The 16245-nt window shown below is 46.0% G+C and overlaps 1 protein-coding gene and 1 pseudogene across 1 annotated transcript; one reads left to right on the top strand and one right to left on the bottom strand.

Moving 5' to 3' along the window:
• Nucleotides 1–10103: 10103 nt before the first annotated feature.
• On the bottom strand, nt 10104–10888 carry LOC147976086 (putative cyclin-dependent kinase F-2; annotated as a pseudogene).
• Nucleotides 10889–11069: 181 nt separating this feature from the next.
• Nucleotides 11070–11983, top strand: LOC147976087 (uncharacterized). The gene has a single exon (XM_087519720.1). The coding sequence runs from the start codon at nt 11133–11135 to the stop codon at nt 11889–11891; it is 759 nt and encodes a 252-aa protein (XP_087375846.1). The 5' UTR covers nt 11070–11132; the 3' UTR covers nt 11892–11983.
• Nucleotides 11984–16245: the final 4262 nt, after the last annotated feature.

The raw sequence follows: 16245 nt of genomic DNA on the forward strand, positions 1-16245 counted from the left end.
TGTGTATCCATCACAGCGAGGGAGCTCCTAGTTGGCGCTCTAAGCGCCACTTTCCTCAGCCCGCAGCGCATCGTGCGCCAGATTCCGTGGGCCGGCCCAGGAAAGGGGGCGATCGCTGGTTCCGGAGTCGCTCGTTTCCCATCTCGCGGGATCGCTAAGTTGTTCGATGCTATCTCCCCTAGCGCCGCCTAGGGTTCCACCTCATCCTCTGGCGATTACGCCAGAGTCCACGTAAAACCTCGACGGCTGCCGGTGCTCACGCCGGGGCGGCGAGGACTACCGCGGGAGGCCACGCGATCTCAACAGCATGGCCGGTTTAGGATCTCAAGGGGCAAGGGGGTCGCAGGAGATAGGATTAGGGTTGGAGGAATATGGAAGGCAGGAGTTAGGATCTGGAAGTGGGAGCAAGGGCCATGAAGGGGATGGTGTCGAGTTCCAGCGAAGGGCGGAGGGAGTAGAGAGAGAAGCAGGTGCTGAAGGGAGGGACAGATTTGGAGGAAGCGAAGAAGATTATGGAGAGTTCTTTGGGCCGGGGCCGGAGCTGGTAGATCAGTTCGCGAGTATGCATCTCCATGGGGAGGAGGAGGAGGATTTGGATTTTTCTGCCGAGATTGACGAACTGGTTAAAGATGTCCGTTGGTTGGCCCTCTTTAGGGTTCACACTACGAAGCCTTTCAGTCACGCGGCGCTGCTAAAGCAGATGAGGAATGCATGGTCGGCAGCACAGGGTGTTACGTTCAATATCAAGGGGCCAAACCTCTTTTTGGTCCAGTGCCATTGTCTTGGTGATTGGAAGAAAATAATGGATGGAGGGCCTTGGTTGTTCAGGAGGGCGCCGATAGTGCTCCAGAAATATGATGGATTCTCGGATGTAACCAAATTCAAGCTAAACAAGTACCCGGTGTGGGCTAGAGTTAAAGAGCTTCCGGATGGGCTCACGAGGAAGAAAGAACTTGCTGAGAAGGTGGCTGCCAAGATTGGCGAGCCTCCTTTCAACGTGATGGTCAATGAGGGCAGGATAAACCCCTCGAGCATGCTTAGGACACGGGTGTTCCTTGATGTCAGCATACCCATTGTCCGTTTTGTCCCAATTAAGCTAAGAGAGCATAAGAAGTTCAGCGTTTACTATGAAAAACTGCTGGACTTTTGCTTCTCGTGTGGCCTAGTGGGTCACCTTGCTGACGAATGTGGCGATGGAGTACATGATCCTGCAACTTTTGAATGGGGAGAGTGGTTGTTATGGTACCCAGAGGTCTCTACTGACAGGGCCTGGAGCAACCGAGGTGGTGGTGTTAGTGGAGGAGGAGGGAGGATGGGAGGGAGAGGTAGAAGAGGAGGACGAGGAGGGAGGGGTCCGAGCAGTAGCAATAGTAGGGGTGTAGGGGAGTTTCAGAGTATGATGAGTGGCCGGGTTATAGGTTCTGAGACGGCTTTTGAGGCTGTAGAGTAGGAAGTGGAGGTGGAAGGGGAGAAAGGAGCCCGAAAACGCCTTGTTTCAGCTGATGGTTCTTTGAACATTAGGGGCCAGTCGGTTCCAAATCTAGCAGGCAAGGTTGCAGATACAGTTCTCCTCATTGAAGGAGCCACCACAACAGCTACTAGGGGTGGGCATGTGTCTATTCCAGAGAAAATTCAGGTGTCTAAAAGGAGGAAGCAGGATGGAACTGTGGTGGCGGAAGAGATGGAGATTACAACTCAAGCGGCCTCCGACGCGGAGGACCGCCGTGCTCAATGAGGACCCTATGTTGGAACTGTCATGGGATTGGCGATCCTGCGACGGTTTGCGAGCTCCACGACCTCGTGGAGGCTAGTGCGCCGTCGGTGCTATGCATTGTTGAAACTCAACTGGCGAAGTATCGAGTGGAGGGCTTGGCTGGTAGATTAGGATTTAGCAGTAGTTTTGGAGTAGGAAGTAGTGGTAGAAGTGGAGGACTTTGCTTGTACTGGAAGAATAATATCAATCTTGAAATAAAGAGTTTTTCGCAGTATCATATTGATTCGGTAATCTCTGAACCGGACAAGGAGCCATGGAGATTATCTTGCTTTTATGGGGCTGCTCAGAGAAACCTTCGATACAAGACTTGGGATACGATGAAATTTCTGAGAGGAGAAAGCACGCTGCCATGGGTATGTATGGGAGACTTCAATAAGATTTTGCGGCCGGAAGAACAAATGGGTCCAAATGAAAGAGATAGTTCACAGGTTGCAGGTTTCCGTGAGGTTGTCGATGTGTGCGAATTAGCGGACTTGGGATATAAGGGCCTGGACTGGACTTTTGAGAAAAGAGTAGTCGGTGGTGAGTTTTGCCGTGTCCGTTTAGACAGAGCCCTGGCCACCCCCAGCTGGTCAGGGATGTTTCCGTTTGCATCGGTCGAGCATCTTACAGCGGCAAAATCAGATCATTGTCCTATTTTGCTAAAAAATGATCTGGAAAACAACAGTACAAGGCATAGGCTGAAGAAGCCGTTTCGCTATGAATGTGTCTGGGAAACTGATGGCAGTTTTGAGGGAGTACTAGAGCAGGCATGGGCTAAAGACCGTCCAGCCACAACGGTAGCAGAACTAGCTAATAAGCTGAACTCTGTGGCCTCTTCCTTAAAACGGTGGGGAAAGAATTCTTTTGGCTCGGTCCAGCAGGAACTACGGGACCTAAGACAGCAACTTGCGGTCTTGCGGGCTGATCCACTACGAGTAGGACCGGGGCTGGAAGAACGACGAGTGCAGGACAGAATGGTCGAACTCTCATACCGGGAGGAGATCATGATGCGACAGCGATCACGTGTACAGTGGCTAGCTGAGGGAGATTCCAACACCAAATATTTCCAGAAAAAGGCAAGTGCACGAAAATCAAAAAACACTGTTAAATCGCTGCAACGTCAAGATGGATCCACATGTTTAGATCCAAAGGAGTTGGCCGAGATGACATCTGCTTTCTATGAAAACCTGTATGCGGCTGAAGGAACTATTGGCATTGAGGAAGTTCTATCACATATACCACAAAGAGTAGATGCTGCAATGAACGCTCGTTTAAATGCCACATACAGAGAGGAAGAAGTTAAGGAAGCACTCTTCCAAATGTTTCCCACAAAGGCCCCGGGGCCCGACGGTTTTCCAGCGCATTTCTTCCAAAGGCACTGGGAACTTTGTGGTGTTGAGGTGACAGGCATGGTTATTAGGGTGCTTAATGGAGAGGACTCACCGGAGGATATCAACAACACGTTCATCGTTTTGATTCCCAAGATCGCTAGTCCAAAAATGTTAGGACAATTTCGGCCAATAAGTCTTTGCAATGTGATCTACAAGATCGCATCAAAGGTCTTAGCTAACGGGCTGAAGATCATTCTCCCCGAGGTAATCTCCGAAGAGCAATCAGCTTTTGTCCCTGGCCGTCTCATTACAGATAACTTTATCACAGCATACGAGTGTTTGCATTACATGAAAACAAGAAGGGTGAAGGGAAACCGTTTTTGTGCCCTAAAGCTGGATATGATGAAGGCATATGATAGGCTTGAGTGGCCTTATCTGAAATCAGTCATGCTAAAAATGGGTATTAGCCCGAGATTCACGGACACGGTGATGAGGTGTGTATCTTCTGTTTCTTTCTCTGTGTTGTTCAATGGGGGGAGTTTAGATGCTTTCAGGCCATCTCGTGGTTTACGACAAGGGGACCCAATCTCCCCATACTTATTCCTTCTGGCTGCAGAAGGCCTTTCTTGTTTGTTGAAATCACAAGACGGTGGCACTCGAGGGGTTTCTGTCGCGGCCTCAGCACCGTCAGTTAATCATCTCCTTTTTGCGGATGATAGTTTGCTTTTCTTTGAAGCTAGCAGCGACAGTGCAACCAAGGTTCGTGAACTATTGAGGAAATATTGTGATGCATCTGGACAACGAATAAATATAGACAAGTCGTCTATTTACTTCAGCAAGGGAGTGCCGGAGTCAACAAGGAATGAAATCAAGAACATGCTGGAGGTACACAATGAATCTTTGTCTGAAAAATACCTTGGCTTGCCTACGGATGTCGGGAGCTCAAAGGAAGGCTGCTTCCGCTATTTAAAGGACAGAATTTGGAAACATGTACAAGGATGGATGGAGAAGTGCTTATCTTCGGGAGGGAAGGAAGTGCTCATCAAATCAGTTGCTCAATCTATTCCGACTTACTCAATGGCATGCTTTAAACTACCAAGAGGCCTCTGTGAACATTTAAATGGGCTACTCCGGAAGTTTTGGTGGGGCAGCAAACAAGGCAAACGGAAGACTGCCTGGGTGTCTTGGAGCACCATGTGCAAGCCGAAGTTTATGGAAGGGATGGGGTTCAGGGACATAGAACTTTTTAACCTCGCTTTGCTTGCTCGGCAAGCTTGGAGACTTCTAATGGACCCTGATTCTCTCAGTGCGCGAGTTCTGAAGGCTCGATATTATCCACAATGTAACATTCTGGATGCAACCTTGGGGAGCCACCCCTCTCAGGTATGGCAATCAATCATCGAAGGAAGGGACATTCTTGCATTGGGGGTCATCAAGAGGGTGGGTACAGGTGAGGACATTGAGATTTGGCGGGATAACTGGATTCCGCGTGACTATAAACTCAAGCCGATCTGTCCCATAACTGCTAACCCGTCGCAACAAGTATCTGAGCTTATTGATGGAACCACCAGAACGTGGAATAAGGACGTTTGAAGCGAGCACTTCATCGGGCCAGATGTAGATGCTATTCTAAATATCCCTTTGAGCACTCGTTTACACCAGGATTTTTATGCTTGGCACTATGACAAGAGAGGTCTTTTCTCCGTCAGATCGGTGTATAGAATGATTAGTAGCATCAAGTCTCAAAGGGAAGATTGGATAGAGCAAAGAGCAAACAGATCTGATAAAGATGCAAGTAAAAGAGATTGGATCAGATTGTGGAAGTCGAGAGTCCCGTCAAAAGTGCGTGGTTTTGTGTGGCGGCTTGCCCACACCTCGTTATCTATGGGACAAACTCGTCACCGTCGGAAGATGACCACATCTGAGGCCTGCAGTTTGTGCAATGCGGAATCAGATACTTGGCGCCACTCACTCTTTGACTGTCATATGGCACAGTGCGTCTGGGCACTAGGAGATGAGGAAGTACTGGAACACATTCTGTCCAACAGATCAAATGATGCACGGCTTTGGCTCTTTTGGCTTTTTGAAACTCTGAACGAAGCGGACCTTGCGATAGTCCTAGTAACCATGTGGGCAATTTGGTGGGCACGCAGGAGAGCGATTCACGATAATGAGTTTCAGAGCCCTTTGTCAACCTTCTGTTTCATAAACAGGTTTCTCCAAGACCTGGAAATTGCCCTGGACAGCAAGAGTATGCAGGCCAAAAACGTGGGTAGTGTGCGACCCCGAGCGTCAAAGTGGATGGCACCAGACGGAGATGAAGCAAAAATTAATGTGGATGGCGGGATCTCACGGCAGGGCAAATTTGGTGCAGCAGCTGCAATATGCCGGAACAAGGAAGGCCAATTCTTGGGTGCATCTGCGGTTATTTTTGATGGACTGGTTGAATCCACCGGTCTAGAAGCATAGGCATGCAATGAGGCTTTGGCGCTGGCTCAGGACCTAAATCTTTCACGTATGATTATAGCCTCCGACTGCATGGAAGTGGTGAGCAAGATTGACACGGATGCAGCGACCCATTATGCACCAATTTTGCAAGAAATATCGGCTAGAAGAAAGGAGTTCAACTTCGTCAAGTTCAAGTTTGAACACAGAGAGAATAATTTCGAAGCACACGCTCTTGCGAAAGCTGCATGTTCGCTTCCAGTAGGTCGTCATATTTGGCTAGGGACAGTGCCAGACATTATTTGTATTCCGTTTACTTTAACTCCTTAATAAAGTCCCTAGTTACCCGTCAAAAAAAAAATCTCGCGGGATCGCTAGTTCAGGGCAGTTGGTCGTTTCCCATGTCGTGGTCAATGGTTGACCGGGCCAGTTGACTATTTTACAAATTCTTTTTTCAGAAACCCTCCTCTCCCCCAAAATCATCAAATTCAAAAAAAGTTCACAAATTCGAAAAAAAGTTCATCTCTTTTGAAAAAATGTTCTGCAATTTCGAAGAATAGTTCATCAAATCTATAAAAAAGTTCATCAATTTTGAAAAAAGTTCATCAAATTTGAAAAAGTTCATCGTATTTGAAAAAAGTTCACTGAATTTGGAAAAAAGGTTCATCAAATTTTAAGAAAAGTTTGAAAAATTAGAAAAAAAAGTTCATTAAAATTGAAAAAAGTTCATTGAAATGGAAAAACGTTCAATGAATTCGAAAAAAGTTCATTGAATTTGAAAAAAGTTCAGCGAATTTTCATCGATTTGAAGAAAAAGTTCAAGAATTATAAAAAAAACATCGAGGCAACAGGAATAAAACGAAAAAACAAAAAACGATAAAGGAAATAGGTGAAAGGACAGATGAAATAAGAAAAGAAGTAAAAGGATTTTACTGATCGCATCTAGCTGGGTGGCGCGGTGGTAGCTGCCTGTTAACTCGAAGGGAAGGTTGGGAGCTCGATACCTGTGGGGGGGGGCTCTACCTTTTTGCCTCTACAAAACCGAAAGGAACCAGGGTGAGATGGGCCGGCCCAGTGCGGGGCGCTGCAGGCGCCCGTTTGCAGAATACACATTAACGGGCGCCTGCAGCGCCAAATAGGATTTGCCTCACAGCGAGGGCAATCCTAAAAAAAATCACAACGAGGGTAAATCCTAAACGGCGCCAGGGTGAGATGGGCCGGCCCAGTGCGGGGCGCTGCAGGCGCCCGTTTGCAGAATACACATTAACGGGCGCCTGCAGCGCCAAATAGGATTTGCCTCACAGCGAGGGCAATCCTAAAAAAAAATCACAGCGAGGGCAAATCCTAAATAGCGCCTGTTTCTTCGCTGCATGCAAACGGGCGCATCGATCAAAAAACGGCGAGTGTGATGGTTAGAACCTGGGATCCGTCGTTAGAGATAGCAGCGTCATTACCACCCGGCAATGCTCCACTTGGTGTCGGTCATCCTCTTTTCCTTCTTTTCTTGTTTCTCTAGGTCACGAGATTTTCTTCTTCTTCTTTTTCCTGTTCTTTTTTCATTTTTCTTTTCTTATTCCTTTCTCTTTTCTTCGTAAATGTGCGATTTTTTTCCAAATTCAACAAACCTTTTCAAATTTAATGAACTTTTTTGTCAAAATCGATGAACTATTTTTTAAATTCGATGATTTTTTCAAAATCAATAAACTTTTTTTCAAAATCGACAAACTTATTTCCAAATCGCTGAATTTTTTTCAAAATCAATGGACTCTTTTCAAACCCGATGAACTCTTTTTCAAAACCGCAGAACTTTTTTTCCGAATCGATAAACTCTTTTTCAAAATCGATGAACTCTTTTCAAGATCGACGAACTCTTTTGCCAAATTGATGAACTCCTTTCAAAATTGACGAACTCTTTTTCAAAGTTGATGAACTCTTTTCATTACCGATGAACTATTTTTGCAAAATCGTGAACTTTTTTTCAAAATCGATGAACTCTTTTCAAAACCGATGAACTCTTTTTTCAAAACCGATGAACATTTTTCCAAATCGATGAACTCTTTTTAAAAATCGATGAACTCTTTGCAAAATTGATGAACACTTTTTTAAAATCAATGAACTCTTTTCAAAACTGATGAACTTTTTTCCGAATCGATAAACTCTTTTTCAAAATCGATGAACTCTTTTTAAAATCGACGAACTCTTTTGCAAAATCGATGAACTCTTTTCAAAATCGATGAACTCTTTTTCAATACCGATGAACTTTTTTTTCCAAAATTGATGAACTTTTTCTCAAAATCAATGAACTCTTTTTGCAAAATCGGTGAACTTTTTTTCAAAATCGATGAACTCTTTTCAAAACTAACGAACTCTTTTCAAAGTCGATGAACTCTTTTTTCAAAACCGATGAACATTTTTTCCAAATCAATGACTCTTTTCAAAATCGATGGACACATTTTTTAAATCAATGAACTCTTTTCGAAACAGATGAACTTTTTAAAAATCAATGATTTTTTTAAAATACATTTTTTCATCGAAAGTCAATGAATTTTTTCCTAAATGTTTTCAAATAATTAAAAAATGATTGGGCTACATAAACGTTTACATGTGTAGTAAATTCTCTACCTGATCTATTTTCTATGTGTTTTTTTTTCGCACAAACAACCTCTATGCACTGAATTTTTTTGCTGGGCCGGCCCAGTCCCATCGCCTTCGGGCGCTAGGACGTCTCAGTGCCGGTTTTTTTTTTTGAGCATCAGTACAAACACAAGCGCTCATATACACGCGCATACACTCACCTCTATGAACACACACACGCACACCCTACCCTTATGAGCACCTTCGAGAGACTGAGGCGGCATATCATCTTGAGATTTATGAAGTCACTGTAGGCGCCTCGTCGTCGACGGAAATGTCTCCTCCCACTGAAAGCGCATCGCCGGAAATCCTGAAATAAATCCAGGATTAATGCGAGCACCAGGATTTGAACCCTGGTGGGTTGGGGATACCACTGTCCACCTAACCAACTCAACCACAGGTTGATTCGCGTCTCAGCGCCGGTTAGGAGCCACAGCGAGCGCTACGCTCGCATCCCCCGCGTATGATGCGCATGGCTCAACGAGGGAGTACACGTATTTATGATCAGTTTAATTATCAATTTGATCAAAAAAAACTTATGAATACTATTTTTTTGGTGAATTCGTTCTTTTTTCATGCGCATTCAAAAAATGTTCCAGAATTCTAAAAAGGTTCCCGACTTTACAATATGTTCATTTCTCGAAATTCAAAAACATTAAATATTCATTAATTTAGAAAGATTTTTGCAAATTCAAAACATGTTTCATGCAAAACACAATAAATTTCCTCTAACATTTTTTCAAATCATGAATAATTTTTAAAATCACACACAATTTTTGAAAATATCAAAAGAAAATTGAAATCAAGAACATGTTTTTTGAAATGCGAACATTTTTTGAATTTTCAAGCATTTTCTTAAAACCCTAAACAAATTTTCAAAACATATTTTTATTTCAAATATTCTCTTTTTTCTAAAGTGAACAATTTTTGAACATTTTGTTTTTTATAAATTTGTGAATATTTCTTCAAGTTTTCTGAAATTGTGAATAATTTTAAATTTTCTTGCTTTTTTTAAAACACAAGCGAGTTGAAAATTCCAGCCACTTTTGAAAAAAACAAACAAATTTTAGAACCTCGGTCAATTTTTTATTTTTCTGAAAATTACTAAAAAATAAATGTTTAAGAAAAGAGTAAAAAAAGAGAACACCAGTAAAGTAAATAAAATATTCAGGAACTTTCTAGAATGTTTGAAAGACAATTTAGGAACATATTAAAAGCGCTGTTGGCAGTTTTCTTGATTTATAATGGGCTGGTCCGTCTATGGTTGCTAGTGGGCGATCATTATGCTAAGGATCGCATCAGGCCGCGTCGGCCATAGAGGGCCGGTCGGACATGGCGGCAGTGTCTAGGCGCGTCCAGGCATCTCATATCCATCCTAAATATGGGTCGGATATAGGACTTCCGGTCAGTTTGGATGTGTGGGCCAGATTAGAGAGGCGCGGCTGGGTCATATTTTTGGTGTTTTCAAATTGATAGAAAAGTTTTGCTAAATCACAGGACACTAGTATTGGTTACCACCATACTATATAATAAACCATGTATCCACTGGTGTCCCAGTTTTGTGTCTACATTGCGTCTGCTAGATATCCTTGAGCAATGGTAGCAATGGTAGCAAATGCTGTCAACGGGAACAGCGGTTTTGTAGAGGTCAGGGGGGCCGTTGGCCTTGTTTGCTGTACAATGCAACAGCAAGAAACGGTTTATGTTCGACGTTTTGAGTGGAAATGTCCGTGGAACAACCAGCATTTTATTTCCGGATGCTCTCCCAACAGAGGCTAATTGTTTTTTATGCTGATCACCGATCGACTCTCCATGTCGCGTGTCGTGGAGACGTGTACTGGTCTGCAGTATTGATAGCACAGTGATATGGCACTATGTCAAACCAACTCGTTTACAATTCCATTACAGCTCAAGCTTTGTACACTTTTCAAGCATGCTTACAAGGTGCAGTGCGTGCATGCGTTCGCGCTGTGGCCAGGGAACAGTGGCTCGCCGGCGAGCAGCTCCACCATGACGCAGCCGAGCGACCAGGCGTCCACGAGCTCGTGGTGGTCCGGCTTCCCCAGGAGCATCTCGGGGGCCATGCACCAGAGCGTGCCGGCCTGGCCGCGCGGCGTCGTGGCGCTCACCATGGAAATAGCCAGCCCGAGATCACATATCTTCACCACGTCCTCGCCGCCGACGAGGATGTTCCCGGGCCTGATGTCCCTGTGGACGATGCCACGCTCGTACATTCTCCCGGCGCCGCCCAGTATCTGCCGCAGGACGTGGCGCTTCTCCTCCTCCGAGAACGGCCCGCGGCGATCAAGCAGAACGCGGCTGAGGCTCGGGCCGACGTGCTCCAGCACGAGGCTGCACTGCCCGGTGTGGGGGTCCCGCGCGATGCCGTGCAAGCCGACGACGGAGGGGTGGCCGCGGCACGCCGCGAGGTAGCACGCCTCACGCAGCAGGAGCACGTGGGCACGGCGCCTCCTCTTGCTGCTGCCGTCGTCGGGCGAGCGGATGAGGCATTTCAGGGCGACGTCCGCGCCGGTGCCCAAGCTGCCCTTCCCGAGCACGCGAGTCAGCGGCGTGTCTTGCGGGAGCCGGCGGCGTGGTCGTCGATCATGGCGCCAATGGCGGCTTCCGCAGCGGCTCTTCGCGAGACGGTGGCCATGGGGTTCCCGCCCCCTCTGCTGGTGCGTGTCGGAGAGCAATTTTTCGTGGCGCGCGCGCAACGCATGGTGCGCGTTTGCCGCTGTTCGATCGGATTCCTGGAGTGAAACGCGCTTCCGAATTCGACCGGGAGTGGCGCTCTGCTCACGTCCGACTGGAGTACGGCCACCGCCTTGCCGAGAGATATAAGATCGATTGGGGGCCTCGTGGTAGGCGATCGTCGTCTTCCTTCCCAATTTCTCCATCCAATCCTCCCCACTTCTCCATCCACTCCAAAATCGATCACAGGAGCTCGCGGAAAAGCCGCCGCCATGGCCGCGCAGATGCTCCGCCGGTGGAAGAGCTTCTACGGCGCCTTCGACTCCGTGCACGCCGCCATCGAGGCCGCCGACCCAGACCAATTTTCACGCCACGTGTTCCAGCGCGCAAGGGGTGACCTGCTGGAAGGGCTCTGCAACGCCGCCGACGAGGACCAGGCGGAGCGTATCTGCGGGATTCTCGACGACCTCATGGCAGAGTCTCTCGAGACGCTCAGGGTGGTTCCATCAACGCCGGGGGTGCCCATCCCCACGGAACTCGACGAGTCTGTGCGCGCGCTGCGGGAGCACGACTCGGAGCGCGTCCGCCTCCTCGCGCGCGGCATTGTCAGCGGGTGGGAAGCCTCTGTCGAGGACGACGTCGTCAAGGTCATACCAGTCATGCCAATGAAGAAGCTGCCGCAGCCCAAGGCGACCGTCGGCAAGCAGCAGGATGTCTCCGACGCGAAGGCGAAGTGGCCTCCCAAGATCTTCGGCGAGCCTTTGGCCAAGAAGACGACGGAAATCATCAAAAAGGCGTCCGATCCTGCCGCCGGCTTCGTCGACGGTGACCGTGCCGGGTTCTTCTCGGAGGACAAGATGGAAGCCGCGAAGCGCAAGCTCCGCGAAGGTTACCAAGAAGCAGAGGACGCGAAACGGCGGCGCAAGACGCAATTGGTGCAGGCGCCCAAGATGATGCAGCCAATCAGGAGGTGCAGCAGCTCCATGGTCAAGAAAACCTTCGCGATCAGGAGCCAGCTTCACATGGCTTAGGGCTCTAGTCAAGAAGCCAGTTGATCCATAACTAGTGTCCTGGTCACTTTGTATACGTATATCCTTCTTCTCGAAACATGCCATACTGCAGTTGTAACTAGCACTACTGCAAAGCAGTTGCTCGTAGCTCGTATGCACATGATCGAAAGAAGTTGATGAATTGAATCCAAAGAAGTTGTTACGAATCTGCTGAAATCTGCGAAGAACTTGGAAAGAAATTTCTCGTCATGTTGGGAAAGATGTGTTTGCGTCGTATTATGTTATTCTGCACGCAGCAATCAACAAAGCTCCTTTTAAAATGGATCGGGATGTCAGGCACACTATTATTGCAAGATGGCAGGCACACCATTATCATCAACTCTATTTTTTATAAGAGTAAAGACACATGTCATGCTAGGATTTACAATACGAGGGACCTAGTAGCCCCGTCGGTGTTTTACCCTCGCCTGACCAGGCTCGAGCAAATGGGAGGAACGAACTACGGTTGTCCATGACTAAGGGCATGGACAACGCTATCGAGTGTACACCTGTTGGAGATATGTCCTAGAGGCAATCATGTATGATGATATTTCATATGTATTCATGAATAAAGATAATCCTTGGACATTATCAATGATGTGTATCAGTAAGTACGTGACTTGTTTGTGGGACTATGCATTGTATGATGACTGTTATAAAAGGTCCCTAGTCGAAAGGGCTGTGTGGACGCGCAGCCAACTAGACTAGCATATGACACGGTCGATGGCTTGGTCTCAATAGCCATGGAGCATTGGATGCTAACCGAATAATATGGACTTGGAAGGATCTGGTCGGATTCGACGTAGTCGGATCCGAGTCGAGATAAGGTCTGAGTCGGACAGACCCAACTATGAGACGCAGCGATATGTCATGTGTGAGTCTTGAGTACAACATATGTTCTATGTCCTAAGACCTAAGCTGGCGCATGTACTTGGGATGGTGACAGACTTGCTTTGGGCCGACCAAACGCTACTCCATAACTGGGTAGTTATAAAGATAGGTTTTGGATTTGTCCAGAACCATGCTGCGAGACGTGGTTGAGCAAGGTGAGATTTGCCCCTCCGGTCAGGAGAAATATACTCTGTGCCCCTCGTGCGATCCGACCAGAATAAGCATGGCAATGCGACAAGGATTATGAGATAATCTGGTTTGTGATCGGCATCACTGGAACGAGAAAGAGGTCGGGTTAGCACAAGAATGACAGACTTGCCTTGAGCCCGACAACATATATCGTGTGGCAAAAGGAATGAAAGTGTGATGTACAAGTTCGCCTAACCAGCTTCAACGTCTGCTTGGTGGTCGGCACGCCTTGCTAGAGGCCGCTACCAGCCATGTAGTCCGGAGGTGATCCGAACTGCGACCAAGCCGGCTTGAACCTAAGGGGTCGCGTGCTGAAGGGAAGGAACCTACGAGGTCGGATTCGAGGGCACTGGTCGGATGTGATCCTGTAACATCCCAAATTTTCAATTTGAAATGTTATACATTAGATCATCGTTGCATATCATATTTTAATTGCATTTTAGTTGATCCTAAAAATTTCACGCAACTCAGGGACTCTCGGAGAGAGTTGGAGATTTCGTTATTTTCATATTTGAGTTTTCTCAAATTTTGAAAGTAGGATCATTTGATTTTATTTATTTTATCTTCAATTATTTCTATTATAAAAATATAAGAGAGGAAATAAAATGACTTTCCCAAAATAAAGAAATATTGAGGATTTAAAATGATAAAATCAAATAAGATTTTATTTTGGTTTTATTTGCTATTTTATTTGAATTTATGAAAATGCGCGTTTTTAAAATTGCATTTAGGCCCCAAATAAATGTTCATCCTGTGCGGCTTGATTTTAGAAGCTGGGAAAAAATTATTACGGGATTTTTGAAGTCCATTTAGTATTCTTTTTGTTTTTTTCTAAACGTAATTATTTAAAAAAAACGTGAAGCGACCTACGGGCCGTATCCGGCCAGGACTCCCTGGCCGGGGCTTTATATAGCGCGCCCCGGGGCCTGAGCAGCCCAAGCCGCCGCCCCAACCCTAACCCTAGGCCGCGCCGCCTGCTGCAGCCCCGCCGCCGCTGAAGCCCCGCCGCCACCCGCCGTTTTTTTAGAAAACCGTTGGTTTTCACCGGGTTTTTTCGATTTTTTAGATTCGTTTTTTAGATAGATCGATTTTTTCTCGGTTTAGTTAATTAGGGAGCGTTCGCTCGTCCGTTTGTTTTAACGAACGTGTTCATCGTTTAGATCCAGATAACGAACGTTCGTTCGTTAATCTGTTCGTCGTTTTTCTTTTTCTCGGATTAAATCCGCAGTTTTTCTAATCGTGATTCCTGATCCGATTTTCGTTTTAGCATAACTTTTCGCTCGTTTATCGGAATCAGGCGATTCAAGCGCCTGGAGTTTCGTCTCGAAACCCTCTTTCCGTTTAATCAACTCAAACCAGTTTTTGCCTCTGTAAAATTTTGACCTAGATCCAGATTAGTAAACGAAGCTTGTTTCTTTTGCCGTTTGTCTTTCGTTGCTTCGTTCGATTTGATTCTTTTTGCTAACCGGAGTTCTTAAGTTGAACTTTCTGGTTAGATCTCTTATTTGAGTTTTACATGTGCATTAGTTGAGTACTTATTGTATGCTTGTTTGTTTGCGATAGAGTACCCAGAGTGCGCCGCTTGCTACTTCGAATCGCTAGGTTTTGCGGATCATCAGCAAGGCAAGTAACACTTTGATCATACTTCCTATTACCCAGTTTTATTGCATTATATCAATCCTTACACATTGCATGATTAGGATCTAATTTAAATTGTGGGTTTGGGAAGTAGATGAGGTAGTACCTATTACCTGTTATTATCAAACCTTTGGGAGTTACTTCTATGTTGCTTATATTGGGTGAGTGTATCCATGACAGATGTGAGATGGTTAAATTAATGGTTTATCTAAGGTGGCAACTTAAATACACATCTGGGTGGATTGAGGCACCTGGGTATTTCAGCGATTGCCTGTTTTTCTTTTGGACCGCCACCCAGACTCAAAGGGATCATGAGATTATTCATACTAGAAACTTCCGTGTGCAGCCACAAGCTACTATGGGCTCTAGCATAGTTGACTAAGTTGTGCGAACTCTTACAGTGGTAGACTAGCAGATGTAGGGGAAAGTAGGTGTAACGGTCTACCCGATCGTAAGGTGCTAACGCTTCTGAAAGACTATGTCTCGGTCATCCGTTTCTCAAACACCATGTAGTGCGAGAATCCCAACGAAGGAGATCGAGTCTTGTGGGGAAAAGTGCGCAAACCTCTGCAAAGTGTATAAACTAATCATGGTTAGCCGTGTCCCCGGTTATGGACATCTTGAGTATCTAGTATTTGGATTATCATGTGAATCTCATCATGTTACTCTAATTAATTTTGTTGGGTTTTTAATGATGATGTTTAATTGGGATTGAGAGGGTGTCTACACTCTCAATGTTTAACAACCACCATGTTAGTTAAATAAAATTTATTTCTTTGCAGTAGGGAAAAATTGGCTTTACGCAAAACTGTAACCATAGAGCTTTCCACCAGCCAAATATGCATGTAGTATAGCCTTATTCCTTCATTGCTCTGTGTTATATTGCTAGCATATTCCATGTGCTGACCCATTTCGGGCTACAACGTTCGTGTTGCAGACTTTTCAGATGACGAGTAAGGTGCCTTTAGGTCGTGGTTCTATACTTAGTGATGCCGTTGGAGTTGATGGACTCACTTATCTTCCAAGCCTTCCGTTGTTATCGTATTTAGATGGCCTTAAGCCATATTTATTGTAATAAGTTCTCTTTTGAGACACTCGATGTAATAGGTGTGTGATTGCTACTCTGTTATAAATCTTTCAAGTACTATGTGGTGTCAGCATTACTGATCTAGGGATGACACCGGAGCACAGAGATTGGACCGTTTGAGGTCTGGTCGCTACAAGATGGTATCAGAGCACACGCTGACTGTAGGACACGACCACTAAGCTAAAGCCCTAGATCACTACTCACTCTTCTCATTCTGACTCCTCATCTTTTCTACTCTTTAGGATGGCGGATGCAAGAAACAAGTTCACGCAACCGGATGAAGATACACCCTTTGGACGTCACTTGAAGGAAGTCACTAGATATCTGAATATAGGAGTACCAAGCTTCACCGGAACCTCCAACTCCACATTACCTGAATAAGAGCGCTGGATGATTCAAGTTCAATTTCCAGGAAGGACGTTCATGCCAGTCACTGAGCCCATAGAGTTTCCATTTGATGCACCAACCTGGAGTCTAGGAAAGAGCATGGCAGCTCACATCGTCATGGGACGTATTGGAGAAGTTTACCGC

This window comes from Triticum urartu, chromosome 4A (genome assembly GCF_056163025.1).
Source record: "Triticum urartu cultivar PI428250 chromosome 4A, HENAU_Tu73, whole genome shotgun sequence".
In the NCBI taxonomy this organism is placed as follows: Eukaryota; Viridiplantae; Streptophyta; class Magnoliopsida; order Poales; family Poaceae; genus Triticum; species Triticum urartu.

Excerpts from the sequence above, each read along its gene's own strand:
- LOC147976087 (XM_087519720.1), top strand. The coding sequence starts at position 11,133 with ATGGCCGCGCAGATGCTCCGCCGGTGGAAGAGCTTCTACGGCGCCTTC.